We start from the raw sequence: 23,606 nt of genomic DNA on the forward strand, positions 1-23,606 counted from the left end.
TCTCACCTCTTCACAGCTGTAGTCATAGCCTGAACTGCAGGCAGTGAAAACTGTTCAGAGGGCAAATGCATAAGCCTTCTGCTCCAGCATGGACAACACAGACACCTGCTTATTAGCATGCTGTTGAGACATGCTCTCCAATTACACTATGGGCTGTTATTTTTCAGCATGGTGCTGTGTTTTTCTTTCGTGATAGGCCTTTGGGGTCATAGTATGTCAAAGACATTGTCTTACTGGGTGAGTTAAAACTTAACAAGGGTAGATGTCTATCCTATTATCAGTGTTTCACAAACACAAAATAAAGCTAGCGCTGTGTCAGCAAATTAGCTGTGAACCTAAAAGGGGTGATTTCTTAAATTACAGGATAGAAAGAGAAAATAAAATTGGTGTCACTGACTCAACTGAAAGAAAAAAACAAACAAAAAAAAAGTTTTTTTTCCTTTCCCGAAGGTCTCATACTTACTTTATGTCATTTTCTTGATCATGAACATCAGCTTTGGAAAATGAATAAAGTAATCTCACTGATGAGAACATTTTACAATTTTGTAAGACTATATGATCCATATTACTCTTTCCTTACAATAAGAAATAAATGTCCCTCATAATTTTTTCCACATTCCATCAAACACAAATAAGGAGTGAGACTATCAGTAAATGGATTTGACAATGATAAATACACATCTAGCTGACAAGCTTATACAACTTTTTTCCCCAATACTGCTCATAATGGCTGTTGAAAAACCTGTGGTTTTTGCTTGTTTTATTAATATATACTAATACTCTACAAAATACATACTAAAATACACAGGGAAAATATGAGATAAGAATTTCCTCTTGTCTGTTTTTGTTGACTGAATTACTCTGCAAAACAGAAAAGCTTCCATTGTTCTGTGGAGCAGAAATGGAAAGCTAAAACCTGCTCTTTTAAACATCAGTCAAAGGTGGAAAACAGGAAAACAAGCAAGCCACTGCTGGCAATCTCAGGAGGCATTCTGCTTGTGAAGAAGCAATGAGACTAGAATGTCTTCAAGACTACTGAGGCATTACTCCAATATTTTATTTACAACAGTTCAACACAAACTACTGCCAGCATGTGTGTCAGATTACTATGTGGTATGAAAAATGAAAGTATGAGTCTCACTAGTGTGGCCCCAATTTCGAGCTATATTAGTACCAATTTCAGATGGTTTCTTGCCCTGTAATTCCACTGTGTGCCATCAAAATTCAGTTCTAACCAGCTGGAGATGGCCATTCTCAGGCTCAAAGTTGTCTTCCTGTTGCTAACTGGTCAAGAACAACTTTGCTGACTTCTATACTAACTAGGACAGAAGAAAGGAAAAAACATTCAGGAGTAATATATGGCTTAGGCAAAGGACACAACCTGACAATTGCATGTATCAGGATTCTTTGTATCATGCTAGCATATACCTCTTTTCTATAAGATAATAGTTTGCTAGACAAAGGTAACAAAGACCAAACCCATGTTGCTTTAATTAACCATTTGAAATATGTAGAAGGGGTTTGTTCAAGAAGGCCAATGTGGGGAAGGTAGAGGGGATAAGATGGGATACAGCAGTGGGAAAACTAAAGATTCTAATGGAGATCCAGAATGAGCAGTTAAGACCCAGTTAAGTCTTGAAACCAGCTAAGATCCCATCTTACTAACTATTTGAATGATGAGCTTGGAAATAAAGTAAGTGTGTGCATATAAAATTTACAGATGGTCTGAACAGAGGCTTTATTACCATTATTATTAATATTATATTGTTTTTTTCTATTTCTGCTGCATTATTAACCTTGTCTGTGTGTTACAGCCTCACAAAATACCACCCCAAAGATCCCTTCAAATCTGTGTAAGTCAGTTAAAGGGAAACTTTTGAATTACCAAATAAATACTTGAGAATACAGCTTCTTATTTTACTTAATTTTGGAAAATTACTGTGTTGTAGGGTTGTGGGTTTTTTTCAGTTTTTCAAGATTGTTTGGATGCCTGGGAAACATTCAGGTGTTTATAGAACTTTTACTTTGGAATTATTACTTCTTTTTGATCAGGAGGTCAACTGAAATATAACTTTCAATGGCCCTTCCTTTTTCAACATAATGTAACCTGCAAAACTCTTTCTTCCCAGTGCAGCATTCTATAACCTGTACATCCCAGCAAATAATCACTGTACAGAAACCATGTCAATCTAATAGAGCTTATGCTCTGTTCCTAGCTTTAGAGACACCATGAAAGTGTGTATCATCAAGCCAAGCAAGCCTGTTAAGAGGGCACTTACATTACTTCCGCATCATTTGCTGTCATTTTCAGGATTTCATTATGTCACAAAAGATAAAACAGCCTGATGTATTCAAACTGGTAAAATAGCAGCTGTAAAAATATATTGCTGCTTTCTGTAAGTACTACAGGATGATAAACACTAAGGAGGAACGACAGCAAGACAATACTGGCATGAGAACAGACAGCTATTAACTACCAGAGGAATTCTGAAGTTTTATCACCATGCAAGAATGAAATTCTTGTAAAACTTGAAGTAACTGTGAGGTCAGAATGATAAATTAATGAGATACTTTTGGTATTGTATATATCTGTCTCTGTAATAAAAAAGGTGGGTATCCCAAGTTCAAGAGTTCTCATTATTAGTCTAGTCTACTCCAATAATGAGTTGTACCACCTTCTTGCAGCTACTGTTCTCCACTGTCTCTACCCATGTAAGATCAGAACACACAGGTATAATTGTACGTTTCCTTGTACTTTCCTTTAGAGTCTATAAAACCCACTACTTCTTTTCAGTAAACAGCTCAAGCACAGCCTGTGTTACACAGCCTGTGTTTCTTCTACTGAAAGTCTTCAGACTCGTATCCCAGATTAAGTAGTATGCCTGTTCACATACCTACAGGTTAATGCATTTAAATTATTCTGAAATTTCATTCTCTCAATGTTTTACTTTCATTAAAACTGCTGGCTGTAGGAGTCTGTAGTTTGTGTCAGCTTTGGTCATGTGGATTGTGTTGAACTATTCCACTGACACAGCTGGAAACTATTCAGAAAAACATCTTGTTCATAGATATGGTGAAGGTAGTACCACTGTTTTCTTATTGTGGTACTACCTTAGCTATCTCACATTACACAGTTTCCTATCCTGTACCAAACCAAAGAGCTTGTGTGGGTGTGCCCAATTTTGAACCAATGTTATTTACACATGCTTAGCAGAATTTGATCTGCTCGCTAATCTCCTGAACACCCCAGTTTTATTACATGGGTTTCCAAACTCCCCTGAAGTCACAGCTACTTATTCTACCCATACTCACTAATTTAGATATGCTTTTGAATCTAAGTACTAACTCAGTGACAAGACTTCCACTAATTTAAGTTGGGACAGAGTTTTAAAGGTTAAATGCTGCCTCTTTTATGTTATTTTTGTATTCACACACACCAGAGAGCTCTCACTGAGCAGGAGGTTATCTCCAACAGCACTGAGAACTGAATTTCTCTGACAGCACACATTTGAATCTCCCTGCCTCCACTTCTGGAACTGCCTTCAGACCAATGTTCATAGACACTGCATGAAGACTAGACTCCCTTTTCCTTGAGCAGTGATTGAGAACCTTTGTAAAAATATTTCATTATTGCTTATTAGAGAGCTCTTTAAGAAGTACAAAGGATAACTATACACAAACATATATACATAGATTGACTGGCTACTTTATTCACATAGTGAACACATAAGTGAAAGGAAGTCTGTTGCAGGTTCAGAAGACAGAGGATCAAACAGTTTGTGCTCAACACATGCCATGGACCTAGTGTTGTATTTAATGCTCTGGAAATGAAATAAACTATATCAACGCTAAAATATAATGTACTAAAGATACCTTAAATAGCAGTGGTATAGACATCTGCTTGGTAAATTCCTAGGGCTCAAGATTTAAGTTTTGAGCCTGTCCATCTATGTAAGAATGGGCCACACCAAATAATGGACCACACCAAATCCTTTCTATGTCAACACTACAGTTGGAGGTGATGGAAAAAATAATTAAAAGAAAATCCCAGAGCATTTGTTACACCTTCTCAGAGTTCAGCAATCTGCAATTCAGGGCTTTACTGAGGTAAAAGTGGTCTTGTACACTTCTAACAAACCCAAGATGGAATTCACTAATTTGCTAAATTTGTTTCCAGAACCCAGACAGCACCCTGAACACACTTCCACGGCCTGATGAGGCACAATGTGGAAACATCTCTTCCAAGAACACCCTGTCTTCTAATTTCATTTGCTGCCTGCCAATTCTCATTGAGAACACACTGCTCCATGTCCACCTCCATGTGTTCACAATTTTAGAGACCTCTAGCACATCCGCCTTTCACCATTTCTTTTCCAAGCTTATGAGTCTTCGTCTAAATAGATACTTCTCATATGGAAATCATTGTTTTGTTTCTCTTGGCTTGTATCTCTCTGTTTTTTTTCATTTCTACTGCGTTATTTTTCTGATGAAAAGACAAGTATTTCACATCAAAGATTTCAGAACAGCATCAACTTATACAACCTTATAGCAATATTAGTGCTTCTGAGCTGAGTTGCATAATAAAGCTGTGCAGCATCATTTTTCTTTAAAAAAATGCACTTTCTGATTGTAAACCTCCTTATATTCACCAATTTTACTATTATTTATCATATAATTTTTCCTGAGAAGCGCATTTGTTACACTCCAGCCTTCTAGCCCTAGAGCCATTTCATGTAAGGGTGAACATACTACAGTTAATGGTACAATTGCCTTCAAGTAATTGTGGATGCTTCTGTAAATATTGCTTGGCCATGCCCATTCCCTAATCCCAGCTTGCTTGGTTTTCTCTGTTATTTTTTTCCCTTGAACACTGCAGTTTGAGCCAACAGAGTTCAGAAGATATTGGTGCTGACACACCTTCCTACAAACTAGAAGCCTCCTGAGAACTCCTGATGATGAACAGAGACAACTCACTTACTGTTTAGCTTTTCAAAACATTTTCAGCTATGTTTGGGCTACCCTGAAGTTCCCCCAAAGCTAGGCATGGCTGGAGCTCTCTGGATGGAGCAAACCTATTTGCAAAAAACAACCAGAATCATAGAATTGACCAGGTTAGAAAAGACCTTTAAGATCATAAAGTCCAACCATTAACCCAGGGCTGCCAAATCCACCAGTAAACCACTAAGGGTCTCATCTACACGGTTTATGAAGACTTCTAAGGACAGTGATTCCACCACTTCCCTGGGAAACCTCTTCCAATGCTTGATCACCCTCTTTGTGAACAAATTTTTATTAATATTTAATATAAACCTCCCCTGGCACAGCTTGAGGCCATTTCCTCTTGTCCTATCACTTATTACTTGGGAGACCAACCCCCACCTCACTACAACCTCCTTTCAGGCAGTTGTACGGAGCAGTAAGGTCCCCCTTGAGCTTTCTCTTCACCAGACTAAACAACTCCAGTTCCCTCAGATGCTCCTCATAAGACTCATTCTCCAGACCCTTCACCAGCTTTGTTGCCCTTCTCTGGACCTGCTCCAGCATCTCTTGTACTGAGGGCCCCAGAACTGAACACAGGATTCGAAGACTCCAGACCACCAGGACTACTTTGAGTCCCCGATTTCTACAACCACGGCACCAAGGACGCCCGATCGCCGCCCCTCACACACACAGCCCTACCACAGACTCGCACACAAACCGGGACCACACAAGCACCATTAAGACCACTCTCCCTGCACCCGTGAGCAGCACGCAGGCGCGACTGAACCCTGGTGCAGCGCGCAGGCGCGCTGATGGAGTCTAATGCAGCGCGCAGGCCCGGTTCTGTGTGTGGAGGTGGTTTTAAACTGTGGCGGGTTGCGGAGTTTTGTGTTGTGCGGCGCTGAGAATGGAGCCCGTCCTGAAAGGTATCGGCTCGTACGCTGTACGGGGGGCTGAGGGGAGCCGCCGGGCTGGAGCGGGCAGGACCCTGCTGATCCCTGAGGTCCTTCCCCCGGTTGTTCTCGGCTGGGCTGTCACTCGCCTCCTTCCCGCCCAGTCTTTAATCTGGGGGAGTCCGGCCCTCAAGGCGGGTCAGTCTCCAGCTTGACCCCCTGGCGTTGCTTTCCTATGGGAAAAGGGTTTCTCTGCGGAGCTGCGCTGACTAATCGCGAACGCGCCTGAAAATGAGCGGCCGCGCCTCAGCATGCCCCAGAGGGCGGCGGGCTGTGCCCAGCCGCAGGCTAGGCCGGGCTATGCAGGCGGTGGGACGGGAAGTGCTGGGAGCTTCCTGCAAACAGGGAGCGTAGGGGTGACAGCTCCCGGCCGGTGCCGCGGCCCCTACTGCTGCCAGGTGTCGGAACCTGCCGTCTTCTTTCTGCCCAGGTCAGCCATGGCTAGATCCTGTCTCGTTTCTTCTCCGTGTTAAGTTTCGGCCCCGCTAGGTTGCCCTCTGATGTCTGTTTTCCCCAGCTATCACCATCTTCTCTGAGATCTTCCTGCGTAAGTTGGCCTTTACAAGAACAAAGCTGTACTCAGAGCTCTTCTAGTTCGAAAAAGCTACAAGCCATTTCTCATTTTTTTTTTATCAACTGAACAAAAACTACGAAGTGTCTTGTCTTCTGTTGGAGTATATTTGATTAGCTAAAATTGGCTAACTACTGTAACATGCAGCTTTGATCCTACTGCAGGTGCATGCAGCCTTGAAGTAATGTTCCTCTAATTCCTAGTTTCGACCTTCACTGAAATGCTTTAAAACACTTTTCTAGGAGAATTATAAATGTGAAGGTTCTAAAATATTTGATGTAAGAATAAGGTATTAGTTTTTTAAATTCAAGTCCTTTTTTAAGAAAAATAGAACAGTCAAGACAAAAAGCAAAGCTCTGTCTTGGTCCAGTAGTAGAATGAGCACAATTGGAGTCAACTTGTGTTAAGTTCCCATATATATCTGAAGTCATAGTACTTATTATAAGATTTTTCCATGTAGTTTGGCTAAGGAGGTGGTTTGTGTTCCGTATTTCGTGTGTGTTAAAAGTATTTCTAGAAACTACAAAAGTATGTTAATCTTTATGAAAGTGCTTCTGATGTTGGAGTGTTATTCAGATTTTCATTTAGAAAGAAAACAGAAGAAATCTAATTAATCAGAAGGACATACATAGTAACCAGCATAATTAAGCAATGCTTGCCAAGGATGACCTTTTTTAATGGACACATATTTATTCATGAGTTCTGAGAGTTGTCTGGCCTGCAGTTTGTGTGAAGTGCTTTTGTTGTGAATGAGCCTTCTTCCAGTGTTCTGGAACTTTACTGACTCATCACTCAAAATGGGAAATTAGCATGGCTAATGGAGCTGTAGGTCACTTTAGTGTACATCCTAAGTAAAATTAGTGTTACGAGTTTCGTTTGCTTATCCTTCCATGTCTGTGCTTCTGGGATGGTTTGTTTAAAGACCTCAACTGAAGCTGTTTTCATTCCTTGAAGAGATTATTACTCTGGTTGGTAAAGGAAACTACTTAAATGTGATATAACAAAAGTTACATAATGCAGCTGGCAATGAAATTGTATTGGCTCCTGTCATAGGTACATAATTTGTGGCAATTCAGTATAAATAAGGTGGAATTTGAAGTAATCTGTAAAATGCTAAGTGATATTTTTGCAGAGTTTTCTGCAGGTTTGGAGAGGGAATAATTCCATTATGTTTGTTTCATTATGTTCTGTAATTTGTGTTACATCAACTTGTCTTAAATTTTTTTATTAACCTGAAGATGAGCAGTGATTAATAAGAGTAAGCAGTCATGTAGAGGCACTGCATTTCTTGTTTAAGCTGGTAGTGTATTTTAAATAGAGTAAATGAAAAGTTGTTTAAGTAATGTCAAACTTCTAAATTTATCCCATTACAACTGTTATAAGGGACAGAAGTTCTCTGAAAAGAACATTCTGCTGCTACCATCTGACACTCAGTTTATTAAAAGCTACATTTGCTACTGAATGCAGCATATATGAAAGCAAAATTCTGTTGGAAAGGCAGTTTAACCAATTTTATCATAGGGTATACTTAATTAGCTGTTTTGTTTTCTTTCTTCTGATACAGGTATTACCGCATTTGTAGAAGTTTGGTCATCTAACAGAACAGAAAATTACTCAGAAACCTTCGAACACCAACTTCGTGATATGGGAGCAAAAGTAAGGAAACCATTACAGGCTGAGAAAGTTGGGGCTGTTCAACCTGGAGAAGGCTGCATAGAGACCTCATAGCAGCCTTCCAGTATCTGAAGGGGGCCTACAGGGATGCTGGTGAGGGACTATTCATTAGGGACTGTAGGGATAGGACAAGGGGTAACGGGTTGAAACTTAAACAGCAGAGGTTTAGACTCGATATAAGGAAGAAATTCTTTACTGTTATGGTGGTGAGGTACTGGAATGGGTTGCCCAGGGAGGTTGTGAATGCTCCATCCCTGGCGGTGTTCAAGACGAAGTTGGATGAAGCCTTGGGTGATATGGTTTAGTGTGAGGTGTCCCTTCCCATGGCAGGGGGGTTGGAACTAGATGATCTTCAGGTCCTTTCCAACCCTAACTATTATATGATTCTATTTTGTAATAAACAGAACAGGAAGGCTTTTAATTAGAAATTAGCTTGCTTGTTTTGCTTGTTAGGTGTATTTCATTGTGGTATGAGTTTAAGTGCAAGAAGAAGGATAATCACAGACCTGAGAATAAAGGAAAGCACTGTAAAATTCCTACTAGTGACAGATGGGAAATGTATTTAAAGCCTCCGTATATCTATAAACCTCTTTGTATAGTATGATGGCATGCATTTGCTGTGAAGTGTTGGGCTTGCCACATACTGTGGGCAAATCAAATCAAAGTGTTTAAAACCTGTGGTTTTCAAGTATGTACCTTATGTTGTTTTGTGTTCTTTAACTTGTAGGCAGCTGCTCTATTGTTACTAAAATGCTTTCTAATCTGAGTACCATGACATTTTCTTCTTTCATTTACTCTCCCACAAATGTGGTTCAGCTCCAGAAAGTGCTAGTAAAAAAATGTATCTTAGAGTCTTAGTATATGGCTTTTTTTTTCCCATATCAAGTATTGTTGAATTGTAGGTGCAAAATACGTTCTATTGCCAGCTGTAGAATTTCAACCAGAGACCAAAATCAATCTGGTATTTTCCCTTCTTGCACATTATCCCCAGTTAATGGAGATCTTTACAGCCCACATCATGCTCTAAATAACACTTGGGTGAACTTCGAGTGCTTTTCAATTGGGTGTGCGTAGGTGTATCATACTGTAATTTGTGAAATTGTGCTGATCTCCCCAAAGCCTCTCTTTCTGTGTTAATTTAGCTGAGATAGTGACAGAACAGAAGAATAACTTTTTATTATAGAAGCAAATGCAACTCTCAATGAATAATTCAAGAAATATTTCTTGTTATTTTGTGCTGTGATACTAGACCTATGTAATTCTCTTCTGGTACTAGATTTTTCTCACAGAAAATGACAAAAGCATAAGGCTTTAAAATTCTTTGAGTTGATCAAAAAGTAGCCAGATAGAGTGGAAGGTGCTGGCAGATTTTACAGATGAGCCTATTTAGCAGATCCCCATGATTGAAAAGGGGTAGTCCTGCCCCTTTGTTATTTCAGACACTTGCTTCCCTTTTATTGGGCTGAGCATGTGATAGTGAACTGACTTGGCTCACTGTGTCAGGAAATAAAATTCTGAATTAGTTTTTCCACTACTTTCTGTGCTAGTTCTTTCACAAGAAATGATGTTGGGCTATGTGAATAAAAATGTTGCAAGATAGTGATACAGGTAAAGCAAGCAGGGAGATGAAAATGGTAACCTAGAAAAAAGAAGCTTGAGAGCAAAAGGAAGCTACTGTAGCTCTCTAGCACGCATTGCATTGGCTTGGCTAATGAGACTTGAGTTTTGATTGCTTGAGCCTTCTTGCAGAGATAAGAAAGATCAAGAGTCCTTGACATAATGTTTAGAATAAGTTTTTATGCTAATGGTTTATACATTAAAAATGGACTATTCTAGCATGTTTCATTAGCATTTTCTGATTATTGGACTTAAGATGAGCTCTCTTTGTACTTCTGCAGGTTTCAAAAACTTTGAACAAGCACGTGACCCATGTAGTCTTCAAAGATGGACATTTGGCTACGTGGAGAAAAGCACAGAAGATGAGCGTAAAAGTAGTTTCTGTACTCTGGGTGGAGAAGTGAGTGCTTGTGAATATATATGACATATTCCAGAGATAATGGATTCTAGTATTGTTTTATTTAAAAACTGAAGTACAAAACTTGTTTTGTTTTGTCTTTTTTTTATTTATTTGAAATAGTGATAAATCTGTGGGTAAATAAGTTTCCTATGACATTTTTTTTTATTACAGAGCATATTACTTGTATAAAAAGATAAAATGTTAATTCTTAAAAAATTAATGCGTTGAGGTAGTTCCATGGTAGAACCATTCAGTGTTCCACTCCTTTGCTCTTAGCTGACATGCATAGGCAGTGAAGACTAGGTGCTTATGTTGAATAGAATTCTTTCTTTTTTGTTTGAAAAAGCACAGTTCATCAGGGATATTGTACTGTTTCTGTACTTAGCTTCTGTAGACAGATTATCTTCTAGCAAGAAATAAAAAGAACCACATGTAGTCTGGTTTTTAAGACATTTGGAAGATTCAGAACAGCACTGCTTGAAGATTCTCAACTACCATACAGGAAAAAGTTAAATTAAAAAAAAAAAAAAGATTTAGCTGTGCAGCCACTCCAAGAAAATTTGCTAGTCCATAGCTGCTTCTCTGAGTTTACAAAATGGTTGTGAGGCCAAACTTAGATTTCAGATGAAGTATAAAAACATCTTGTTTAAGAGCATGCATGTGTTAAGCACTCCAGTTGGTAAATTGCTGTGATGATGGAAATTGGAATGTAAGTAAAGAGGCTCCCTCCTATACCAATTGTAATATTCATGGAAAGATACAAGTCTGCTAAGTGTAAAAGTAAAAATAAAAAACGGGGATGCAAAGCTGAGCTCTGCAGATACTTAAATGTAGTGCGACCATAAAATTTCTGACACACATCAGAAAAAGAAATTCATACAGTTCTGCAGAAGCATCCAGTTTTAACACTGAGGAAGAAATACCTATGTTCCCAAATATGAGGGTGGTGCAAAATTCTGTCTGTGTGAATATACCTTTCTTGGACCTGGTGCCACTGAGCGTGGGGAAAATGGTCATTTCAGTAGGAATCTTTGGTTGTAAAATGAAAAATGCTGTTCACATGGCTAAATGTATAAATATGGAGTTTGAAACCTTAGTCATAAGAATCATAAACTGTTTGAGGACTTGGATGTGCTAAAAGGATCCCAGAAAAATCCAGGTGAGTAGCATCTGCAGCATTAAGAACGAGAGCGCTTTACAGGGAAAGGTCTAGGATGTGACATACAGGAATGCTTTAACTGTTACAGCAGTTTCACTACAAGAGGAACCTTTGCAATACTGGCACTTATCGAATGGATTAGCACTATAGAAAGCTCAGATGGACAGCTAGGTATGTGATAACATAGGGGACAGTATGGAGCCTTGAGTTGTAAAAGCCTCAAGAAACTGTAACTATTGCTGTATATCAGTAACAAAGGAAAAGACTTAAGCTCTTTTGTAGGAAAGAGAAGGCTAGAGTCTTTCTGTTGGTTTTTTTTTTTTGTTTGTTTGTTTTTCCTGAAGTTGACACTGGACAAAGTGAGGTCTTGGTATATGGCTTAGAAGAAGGGTTTGTTGGAACAGGGGGATTCATCTGGAATAGAGGTGTATTATTATGGAGGAAGACCCAAGCTGTGGATTGATTGAACTTCTCTGTAATTTTTCTTTTCTACCTTTTAGTTTAAAGTTAGTACAAAAAGGTTCACAAGAATATAAAACTTAGACTGATGTATACTCTTGGTAGAATTCATAAGAGTATACCCATGACAGAGTATCATATTCTTAAGCAAAGTATGGGTCAGGAGTGGTAAAAGCTTACATAAGAGAAAGTAATGCATGGTCTCACTAGTCATGGAGCTACACAAATGAGGTATAGACAATACAAAATTAAAATGAGTCTGTTAGCATACATGCAAATTTTTTTTTAATGGAAGCTTAGTTTGAACCTGCTAACTGTAAGCAAATAATGCAGAAATTGCATGAGTTGAAGTTTTAGCATTACTAAAAAAAGAAGGCTTGATGGACCAGCTGTTCTATTCAATAGCATGTGTAATGTTCTCAGAATGGTCAGAAATGCTGTGAAATTTAATTTTAGGCTATGTAATAGAGTGACTCTTTAGTGTAGACTGGGGATTGGATGACTCCTCTTGGAGCACAGTGCAAAGCAAAATATTTTAGTTGTTGCTTGATCTTAATTGGCATGTGGATGGTTGTTCAAATTATTTCAGAGAACCTTGTAAGTATAGACACAGCTATGCTATCAGTGTTCATGCTGTAACACCAAAACTAAGACAGGGAAAGGAATAAAGTTCTTACTGATATCAAGGAGACTATTTAAATCTTAAATCCTCTTAAGTATATTGGAAAGATGATTGTATTGTATAAGGGGAAATTTAAGATTTTGAGACTCACAGGAAATGTTTTCATATGTTCGTCACCTCAGCAGTAGTCAAAAATCAAATAGAACATAAAAACTCATGTAGCGGAATGACATGGTTTTTATCATGGTTGCACACTTGGAATGTTGTTTCATCAGACACAGTGGAAGACAAGAATGCTTCAGCCTGGAAAAAATGTGGGAGGGGGAGAGACACTTGCAAACATAAAGGTTCATATGAGGAGGCTGAATGGGAAATTAATATGTATTTTTTCAGTAGAAATGTTGGAAATCATCACATGAATATATTTGGAGAGAGATTCAGAGAATCATAGAATACCAGGTTGGAAGGGGCCTCAAGAATCATGGTCCAACCTTTCCTGGCAAAAGCACAGTCTGTACAAGGTGGCCAGCACCCTGTCCAGGTGAATCTTAAAACTGTCCAATGCTGGGGAATCCACCACTTCCCTGGACGATTATTCCAATGGCTGTTGTGACAAATTTTCCTCTAGGATCTAACTGGAATCTCCCCAGGAATAACTTATACCTGTACAGAAAACAGTAAATGATTATTTTTAGCAGAACACAGTTTAGGCTGGAGAACTCCTTGTTGCAGAGTCATATTCAGCAAGGATTTATACTGGTTAAAAAAAATGCTGAAGCAATTAAACATTTTTTTAAATCAAAAAACATGTACAGTATTGAACCTGATGATCTCTAAACCAGAAATCTGTGAAACATAGCGAAGTAAACTGGGAATGCTTGGCTGTGTTTTCATGTTTTTACATACTTCTGGGAATCTTGGTATTGGAAACAGGATGCTGCAGTATATGGTATTTAATCTGGAGGCTAGTTTTTTATGTTTGAGCTTTAAAAACATCAGACAAGGAAGCAAATCATAAGCAATTAGTCCAGCATTTCCTGGTGGTTCTGGTTTGAGCAAAATACTCCTAATTAACAGCTACTTCCAAACTGTTATGCTTGCCCACTAGTGTTATCTTCCCCTGAGCAGTGCTTGAGCCTCTCAGAGGAACATGCCCATGATCTGAAAATACAGTACTCTCTTTTCTCCATAAAAGCCAGAACACATTATAATGGTTTGTACAGTATTTGGTGAACATTGCCTTGTTGAACTGTTACTGGAAACTTCTGCTTCACAGTACAAGCATATATTTGAATCTAAACTGAATGCAGTTCTACAGTTTAATAGGAAGTCATTTGATTAGGAAGAAGACTCTTTTAAGATGACAATTGAATTTCCTTGAAAAAAAAACAACTAGAGTAAATACATTCTTAATATTTTTAAATGTGTTGTTTCCCTTTTGTGTTTTCTAAGAATTGCAGATATGTCTGACTTTAAAGATAGTTCACATAATCATGGACTTGCTTTAAGAGTCATGCAAATATAAGTTTAATTCAAAATGAGTGACAGCTTTTGAATCACTGAAAAAAAAATAGTGCTTTAATTCAAATACTTCAATGAGCAACCTAAAAAAAATAAAAATCAAAACCCAACAAAATCCTACATAAAATAGAATTACTATAATCTATGTACAAATTAAGAATACTTAATCTAACCCATAACTGGGAAACTTTACCGATATGTTCTTAGTAAAGTAACTCATGTCACAAACATGATAGATAAATCATTTACATTCATATTTGTCTGCAAACTAAAAAATGCTCATAGCATGTTTAGTGGTCAAATTTATCATGTTTGGCTACTCTGAATCAACAAAATATCTGAATTAATGTAAGTTTTAATGCAGTTTACATCTATGTTGATTATTATCCAGAATTAAATAACAGCTTCTGAAGCTCAGAATGTTGAGTATCATCTCTGATGCTCCAGAGAATTCTAAACTCTAACTCAGTTAGTTTGACCAAAACATGTATTGGTTTGGCTTCTTATTCAGAACTGAGTAACTAAGCATTGGATTATAATTCTGCAGTTACAAACTTTATAGCGGTTAGATCACTAGGTGTCACTAGAATCACAGTTTTGAATGACTTCTGGGGAAACTAGGGTAGTCTATTGATGTTCTATGTACTTTCTCATAATTAGTTTGTTTGATAATAAAACTGTATTGATCTATTTTGATCAAAAGAACTTTTATGTATTAACCAAATTCTTGTCTCAACATTGTTCTTAGTGTTCTCATTAGGTAACATTAATCCCACTATTCTGAAGTCAGTCTTTGAAATGAAAAGACAGGAAAAACAGGGTAAGGTGTCAGTTGGAATTTTTGGTTTTGTAATTAAAAAGTTTGCATAAATACAGATGACCCTTCAATAAGGGGCTGGTTTTAGCATTGTGTATACACAGAGGAGGCAGAAAACAGACTTATGGCTAAGATATAAAGGCATGATCAGATGATGACTCTTTCATTTGCCTGAATAGGGTCCTCTACCCATGACATTCTGTAGATTATAGTTGGAAGTTTACTGTCATCACATCACCAGCTTGAGGCAAGTTAAGGGTATGGTTGCTGGGTAGTGAACAGTTAAAGCCTACAGTCATCACAAGTTGGGTAAATTTGAGTTTCATGACAATCTGGCCGAAAGGACTTAATATAATGATTTTTGAATGTGTGGAAAATAAAATATGAGTGTGAATCTTTGAGTTTCAAACAACAATTTAGAGAGCATCATTAGGACAAAAAAGTATGTTCTATATTTGGTGTGTCATATATATAGATATTTTTTTTTTCTCCCCATTGAAGTATTTGTGCTGAAGATACACATTGAGGAAGGACTGGTATTTTGTTATTACAGAGCTCAGATGACTATTTTTGCAATAAAGTTTCTCATTCTTAAAAACACAAACACAACTGCTCTAATTTATTATACAGGTGTCGAGAAACTAGAGTACATGTTGATGAAGCCTTATTTCCTGTGGTAGCTGCTAATGAAGAATTGCCACAACCACTCAAAAAAGTGAGTATGTGGGTATGGGTGGTTTTTTGTTTTTTTTTTTTCATAGGCCTAGAGTAGTAAACTTTAAAGTCTGAATTTGACTTCCCGACCTCAAGCATTTGATTTGTTCATTATTAGGACATTCTGTAAGCTCTATGTGTCTGTCTGAGTAGGTTTTTAAAGGTAGGATATGGCTGTGATGATGTGATATCTAATCTGAAGAAAGTATAATAAAAGTAAGAGTTTCTATATTGATGAATAAAGAAGTTAAGGTTTAAACTAAAATGACATGAGTAATTAAAAACATGACTGAAACATGACTGATGTGGTTTATGTTTCACTGAGTTGCATCCACAAATGCTGAAATACTGGTATTTAGAAAAAAAAATCTTTCAAGCCTTAGCTTTGCTGCAAGCAAAAAGGAAAAGATGATTATTTAGTCTGCTTTTTAATAAAATCTAACAAGAAAAGAAAATCTGTTAGGCTCTTTCTTCTTTTGTATTAGCATTTTCCAAAGTAAACTTTAACTTTTGCTATTACCTGTGACTCTGGAGGAAGTGCTAGGAAGCATAGTTAGACACTGATGATAAATACTGTGGCAAAGTGGTAAGCAAATAAGAAGTGTAGTTACTTCTGGCAGTTTTATGATATAATTGATAGGTTTGTGTGTCTTGTAGCACAAATGTATGCAGCCAAAAGACTTCGTTGAAAAAACTCCAGGAAATGATAGAAAACTGCAGAAAAGATTGGACCAGATGGCTAAAGAATTAGCCATACAGAAGATAGCAGTTAATGCTGGTAAGAACTACTGTAGACTAAGATTCAAATATCTTCAGTTATTTCCTTGAAGTACTTGATGGGGTTTTGTTTTGTGTGTTTGGTTTGGTTGGTTGGGTTTGGGTTTGTTTGGGTTTACTTCTATGCTTTTATAAGTATGTTTTTACTTACAAAGTTGACTTAGTTTTTACAGAGTTCTTTGCAATTTGCAGTATTAAGCCATCTGAAGTGATGTTAAGGGAACCAAAGGAACCTATTTTTTTCAAGTTTTGGGGGGAAAAAAATTTGAGATTGTTATAGTACATAAATACTAATGTACAAATGCAATTTCTTTGTGTAGAAACTGATGTACCAGTTCTACTATTTGAAGACAATGGTTCACTTGTATACAGCCCTGTTAATAAGGTGAAAGATCAATACAGTGCAATGGAAAGAAGAATAAAGGAGATGAAGGAAAAAAGAGAAAATATTTCTCCTACTGGTAAGGAGTTAAATTTTACCTATCCATGCACCAATGGCTTCCATCTTTATTGCTGAATTTCTGGTGCTTTTGTCTTGCTCTGGCCTTCAAACTTTTTTTCTTATCTTGATTGCAATGTCCTCCCTGCTTCCCAGGTTTCGAGTAGTTGTGAATGCTTTAGCTTTTAGCCCCTTTCCATCAAAGGGCACAAGAAATCGCGGAAGATAATGATTGCAAAAAGGAATTTCTTAATGGTTAGACTGCTCAAGAGGACTAAAGTTAAGTTAGACTTTCTAAACTTGTAAATTGATATTACCACAATTTGGTTAAACTGTACAGTGAAACTCTTAGTTCCTTTTAAATTTTAATGTGAGTGCTGTACTTGAGAAAGATTGTAATGTTAATAGTCCCAGGCCAACAGTTCATTAAGGAGTTGAAAATTGACGAGACATCTGTCCAGGTACTGAAGAGCAGGATTTTAAAAAATAAATTGAAAGACCCAATCAGATAAATCTAATTTATTTCAAAATGCATATCCTGGTGAATTAAATCTAGATTGCAGTTTTCAAATAATTTTTTTAGTGTTTCCATTACATTACTGTGAAAGCATTGAGGTCTAAGCCATTATGTTTTGCCAGTTAATATAAAAAGTCTTGAAATGTGGAACATCTTTTGAGCTGGTAGGAATCAGTAGTATTTGAAGTTTTAAGAAGTCTATGTCAACTAGACTCAATTTATAATTTCAGAAATAGTTGCAGGAGGAAAGTAAAGAATCAGTGATACATGGATGAAAAATGAAATTAATTTTGGCATGACTTTTATTTGTTTTCTAGTTTAAAGATAATGCCTTCAAGCATTTTTAAATGCATTTCTGTTATGTCAGTGCTTTGCTGCTAATTGCAGAATTTGACAGGTTATGTAGTGAAATGCCTCAATTAGCTTAGAAAGGTTTTATATTTTCTAAAAGGTTTGCTGTCATTCTTTAGTATCATAAAAATGTGATTATCTAGAAAAAATTGCTTAAAATTGTAGAAGATGTAGTAATTTTTTTTCTTAGTATATAAATTTGGGATACTCTTGAGCAGTCTAATTACTTATATGGTTATAGTTGGCAAAGCAATGAGTTATGTCTTACAATTGAGCTGGTTTGAAATACGAATTGATGATGCGGAGATCTGTATCTTTGCAAGTAGGTCTAACCCATTTCTTATTTACAAATTCCTAGCTTCACAAATGTCTCAGATACTTCCAAGTAGTTCACCAGGAGACTGTCTGCTGCCTACTTATGTCTTAACTAATTCAGAAGATGCATTGTTACCAGGTAACTAATACAACTTCTTATATTACAGAAATTAAAAATAATACAGGGCCTGTTTATTTTGTAAAGTATGGTATACTGAAATGGGAACCGTATGTTTGCTCTATCATTTATATTTAAAGCTGAATTATTCTAGTTTTTCTTAACTGGCAAAGTGTGTAGAAGTAAGAATTCAAGAAAAATGGAGCATGAAGAATCATTTTGGGTAATGCTCTGCCTACAGCTGTGATGCTTGTGTTACTTCCTCTTTCTTCACACCCTTTGCTGTTAATGGCTTCTTGACCTGGCATGACGTCAGCCTTCTCTGCTCTTACAGTGATCTTGTATAGAATACAGAGTGGGCACTGAACAGTTATGTTGGGAAGCAAAAGAGAATGAGGGAGAAACCTCAAGGAATTTACTTGTCTTCCAAATATTCAATCGAAAAATTTGAGTTTAAAAGAAAACCTAACACATTTTCCAGCTTAATACATCAGAGATTAACGAAGTTAACAAAAACAAAATAAATCTGCTTTTAAAATGTTTTATGGTTACAAGTGAATTCAAGTAATTTGTTACCAAAGTTCTTATTCTCATGAAGTTAGGGATTTGTGCCTCTGTTTTGGCATAGTACCAGAATATAAGGGCAAAGATTATTGTGAAGGCTGTTGAACTACTTCAATGGGCATCTTAACAACATTAATCCTGTATGCAGCAGATATGTACATCAGACCTCATGTCTTCTGTTGGTTACATGAGCAAAAAAGCTGAAGTCAGATGCTGGTGTTTGGTATCAGTAGAAGAGTAAGGAGAGCATGGGCATTATCTTACAGCCTGAGATAGCTTGTTATGTGTTCATGCAATGTTAGGGAGAAATAATAGCTTAATACTGCCAACAAACTTTATTTTGCTGAATTAGTTGTGTGCTGATGATGTTGATAAATGTGATTTTTTGGGAGCTTTACCGTGAATGTGTCCCTCCAGCATTGCAATGGCACAATGTGATTTTACATAATAATAGACCTCCACATCCCATGACAATATTCTGTGTAGCTTCAAACTCTGGTACTGTGTGATAGTGGCCCTTTTGCTTGTGCTTGCAAAATACTTTTGAGAGTATGTTGGTTAATAGTGGTTAAAAAAGTTAAATAATCCAGTTTGAGGATCAAAGCTAACACTTTTTCTGTTGTCAATATGGGAGTCTGATCATGTCATGAGAAACTTCTTTCATCTCTATATATTATTTTTCTTAACTTATCTAGCTACACCCTATGTTTAAAAATATTATTTGTATTTAGTAAGCAAATAATGTCAAGACTTTCCCTAAAACCTACAGGAGCACTTACATAAGTATTGCTGAAACTTTGCACTCAATGTGTATTTAAACAAAACCATCTATTGCAATTATCAGCAGGACTTTTAAAAATGTATTCTGGATAATTAGAGATAGTAGCCTGTTTCAGAGGAATTTATTGATAAGAGTTATATATGTATATATATATATATATATATATGTTTATAGATAAGAGTTATTATTAATTGGTGAGGTGAGTAGCTGGAGAGGGGCCGCCTTCAACACCTGAGCTGGGGGAAGACCAGCATCCAGGAGCCTCAGTTCAGAGCAGCAAGAGCCACCAAAGGAGCCTCAAGTCCTTGACAGGACTTGCCCAGGAGCTGGCAGCTCAGCTGATACAAGCAGCTGACTCACAGGGGGTGGTGCTCAGGAGGGACGGCACCAGCCCTGAGTGGTTAAAATCATGCCCCCAGGAGTGTGAGGCACCAGGAGCAAGGTGAGTCAGTTTGTGTGGCAGTTTGCTGGGGCAGGTGAGCAGGATGGTGAGCACTTGCCCTATGAGCAGGGCCCCGTCTGGAAGCTCTGCTCTGGCTGTCCTGGTGGTGGCCAGCATAGGCACCCAGACAGAGCCAATGAGAGGGGAGGCTGCAGTGCAGAGCTCTGGTATAGAGAGTGCCTGCACTGTCAGGGAAGCTGAGAGGAAGCAGAACTGCTGGCTCCAGGGCAAAACTGGCCTCAGGGTCCATTGTAGCTCCTGACGGAAAGAAGGAGGCCACTAACTCAGGAAGCTGGGAACTAGTAACAAAAAAAAAAAAAAAAAAGAGGAAGAGGACAATTAAAAGCAAGGGGCTTCCTCCTAAATCTGATGTCCCCATCCAGAACTGCTTTGCAGTTCTGCAGGGGGCTAATGAGGAAACACACACCTTGCAACATGAACAACTGGCTGATGCACTAGTAAAGATCACTACTGGTGCTGCCAGGAAAAAGCAGCAGGTCATAGTAGTAGGGGACTCTGCTTTGAAAGGAGCAGAGGCACCCATCTGTTGGCCTGACCCAGTCTCAAGGGGGGTGTGCTGCCTACCAGGAGCTCTGATAAAGGATGTTACAGAGAGGCTGCCTGGTATAGTAAGTCCCACTGACTATTACCTTCTTCTAGTCATCCATGTGGGTGCTAGTGATAGATAGCAGTAGCCCTGAGAACATTAAGAAGGACTACAGAACCCTGGGAGAGGTGATTAGGGGCTCTGGAGCTCAGCTTGTCTTTTCATCAATTCTCCGGGATAAAGGGAGGGACCTTAAAAAGGCTGGGTAGATTTGCCAGATTAATAAATGGTTAGAAGAGTGGTGTCATAGTCAGGGTTTTGGGTATTTAGAACATGGGACTTGATTTGGGAGGCCAGGTCTACTGGAGCATGGTGGAGCTGGTCTGACAATGAAGGGGAAGAGCAGTTTTGGTAGGAGACTTGCCAGGCTGGCAAAGGAGGCTTTAAACTAGATCTGTTGGGGGAGGAGGGCATCATTCCATCCCAATGCACTCAGTCAATTGCCAGCACCTGTAATAAATGCTAGGAGCAATGTAGAGCTATTTCAGCAGCTCCAGCCAGTGAGCTGGCTTCATTTGGAGCTCAGCTCAGATGTCTCTATACAAACACCCGTAGTATAGGCAACAAACAAGAGGAATTAGAGATGTATGTACACCTATGGGAATATGATATAATAGGTATCACAGAAACATGGTGGGATGGCTCCTATGACTGGAGTGGAAGGTTACAGGCTCTTTAGAAGAGACAGGCCCGGCAGATGGGGAGGGGGAGTGCTATTTATGTTAGGGATAGTCTGGAGAGTATGGAACTCTGTCTGGGGACAGGTGGATCAGTTAACAGAGTTTGTGGGTTAGGGTTAAAGGGAGAACAGCTATGGGGGACATTACTGTGGGGATCTGTTACACACCACCTGAATGGCTTCTTTGCCTCAGTCGTCACTGGCAAATGCTGTAACCCTACCAGCCAAGTCTTGGAAGGCAGATGCAGGGACTGTGAGAATGAAGACCTTGGCCCCATTTTAGGAGAGGATCTGGTTCGAGACCATCTTAAGAACCTGAACCTGTACAAGTCCGTGGGACTGATTAAATACATAGGTGGGTCCTGAAGGAGCTAGTGAATGAAGTTCCTAAGCCACTGGCCATGATACATGAAAAACCATGGCAGTCAGGTGAAAATCCTGACAACTGGAAAAAGGGAAATGTAACCCCCATGTTCAAGAAGGAGAAATTGGATGACCCAGGGAATTACAGACCAGTCAGTCTCACCTCTGGGCCTGGCAAAATCTGGGAGCAGATTCTCCTGGAAGGCATGCTAGGGCACATGAAAAACAACAAGGTGTTTGGTGACAGCCAGCATGGCTTCACTAGGGGGAAATCCTGCCTGACCAATTTGGTGGCCTTTTATGATGGGGCTAGGGAAATGATGGACAGGGGTGGAGCAATTGACATCATCTACCTGGACTTGTGCAAAGCATTTAACACTGTCCCACATGACATCCTTGTCTCTAAATTGGAGAGACATCAATTTGATGGGTGGACCACTCAGTGGAAAAGAACTGACTGGATGGCTGCACGCAAAGAGTTGTGTTCAATGGCTCAGTGTCCAGCCTGAGACCAGTAATGAGTGGTGTCCCTCAGGCATCGGTGTTGGGACCAGTTTTGTTCAACATCTTTGTCAGTGTCATGGACAGTGGGATTGAGTGTGCCCTCAGCAAGTTTGCTGATGACACCAAGCTGTGTGGTTTGGTTGATACGCTGGAGAGAAGGAATGCCATTCAGAGGGACCTTGACACACTTGTGAGGTGGGCAGATGCCAACCTTATAAAGTTTAACCATGCCAAGTGCAAGGTCCTACACGTGGTTCAGAGCTATCCCAGGCACAGCTACAGGTTGGGCAAAGAAGAGTTTCAAAGCAGCCCTGTGGAGAAGGACTTGGGGGTGTTGGTCAATGAGAAAATGAACATGAGCCAGCAGTGTGCACTTACAGCCCAGAAAGCCAACCGTATTCTGGGCTGCATCAACAGAAGTGTGACCAGCAGGTCAAAGGAGGTGATCCTGCCCCTCTACTCTGCTCTTGTGAGACCTCACTTGGAGTATTGTATGCCGTTCTGGTGTCCTCAACATAAAAAGGACATGGAACTGTTGGAACAAGTCCAGAGGAGGGCCATGAGGATGATCAGGGGACTGGAGCACCTCCCGTATGAAGTCAGGCTGAGAAAGTTGGGGCTGTTAGAGCACTGGAACAGGTTGCACAGGGCAGTTGTGGAGTTTCCTGCTTTGGAGGTATTCAAGGCCTGCCTGGACAAGTTCCTGTGTGATGTACTCTAGGTTACCCTGCTCTTGCAGGGGGTTGGACTTGATGATCTTTTGAGGTCCCTTCCAACCCTTGGGATTCTGTGATTCTGTTCAGCCTGGAGACCTCATAGCAGCCTTCCAGTGTCTGAAGGGGGCCTATAAGGATGGTGGGGAGGGACTCTTCATTACAGACTGCAGTGATAGGACAAGTGGTAATGGGTTCAAACTTAAACAGGGGAAGTTTAGATTGGATGTAAGGAAGAAGTTCTTTCCCATTAGGGTGGTGAGGCACTGGAATGGGTTGCCCAGGGAGGTTGTGAATGCTCCATCTGTGGCAGTGTTCAAGGCCAGGCTGGACAAAGCTTTGGATGACATGGTTTAGTGTGAGGTGTCCCTTCCCATGGCAGGGGGTTTGGAACTAGATGATCTTACAGTCCTTTCCAAACCTAACTGTTCTATGATTCTGTTAATAGATTCTGTGTTTCACCTTCCCCAGAAATCTTCATAAGAGTAGCTGTAAGAAATGGTCCATTTTTTTTCTGTGTTGTAATTATACGTAATACACTATGTTGATGTATATGGTGTGATAGTATGATGTTGAATTTGATTTCATCCTGCAAAAATTACTAAGTGTTAAGTACTGCTCTCGTAGTAAAAAAAGTTACTCTCTGTCCAGTGTTACTCTAGGTAGGTTTTTGTTTAATATATTGCTGGGATTTTTTCCACAAATGCAAGAATGAAAGAGTTCCTCTACTGCTTTGTTTCAAGATGGTAGAGCAGAGGTTGTTTACCTGTTGCCATGTAAGAAGGTATGATAGCTAAAGCTATTGTAGCTTCTTGTCAGTATAGAATGTAATTTAGTTCTAATCCATTTTCTCTTTGGTTTTTGATGACTTACTATGTAATATCCACAGAAGTGCCTAAGTCCTTGTTTTAATTCTTTCAGTAATTTTATGTGTGTTTTACTAAGAAAT

General features: G+C 38.9%; 1 protein-coding gene across 1 annotated transcript in view; it reads left to right on the forward strand.

Moving 5' to 3' along the window:
- Positions 1-5,827: 5,827 nt before the first annotated feature.
- The window catches only part of MCPH1 (microcephalin 1), a 54,245-nt gene continuing 36,466 nt past the window's right edge, over positions 5,828-23,606 (forward strand). Inside the window, exons 1-7 of the mRNA XM_034060429.1 lie at positions 5,828-5,906; positions 8,069-8,160; positions 10,077-10,195; positions 15,404-15,488; positions 16,145-16,265; positions 16,585-16,725; positions 17,930-18,025. Coding sequence (XP_033916320.1) covers positions 5,888-5,906; positions 8,069-8,160; positions 10,077-10,195; positions 15,404-15,488; positions 16,145-16,265; positions 16,585-16,725; positions 17,930-18,025 — 673 coding nt within the window. The 5' untranslated portion in view covers positions 5,828-5,887. The remainder of the gene's footprint in view (positions 5,907-8,068; positions 8,161-10,076; positions 10,196-15,403; positions 15,489-16,144; positions 16,266-16,584; positions 16,726-17,929; positions 18,026-23,606) is intronic.

The sequence above is a fragment of the Melopsittacus undulatus genome, chromosome 3 (assembly GCF_012275295.1).
Source record: "Melopsittacus undulatus isolate bMelUnd1 chromosome 3, bMelUnd1.mat.Z, whole genome shotgun sequence".
Classification (NCBI taxonomy): Eukaryota; Metazoa; Chordata; class Aves; order Psittaciformes; family Psittaculidae; genus Melopsittacus; species Melopsittacus undulatus.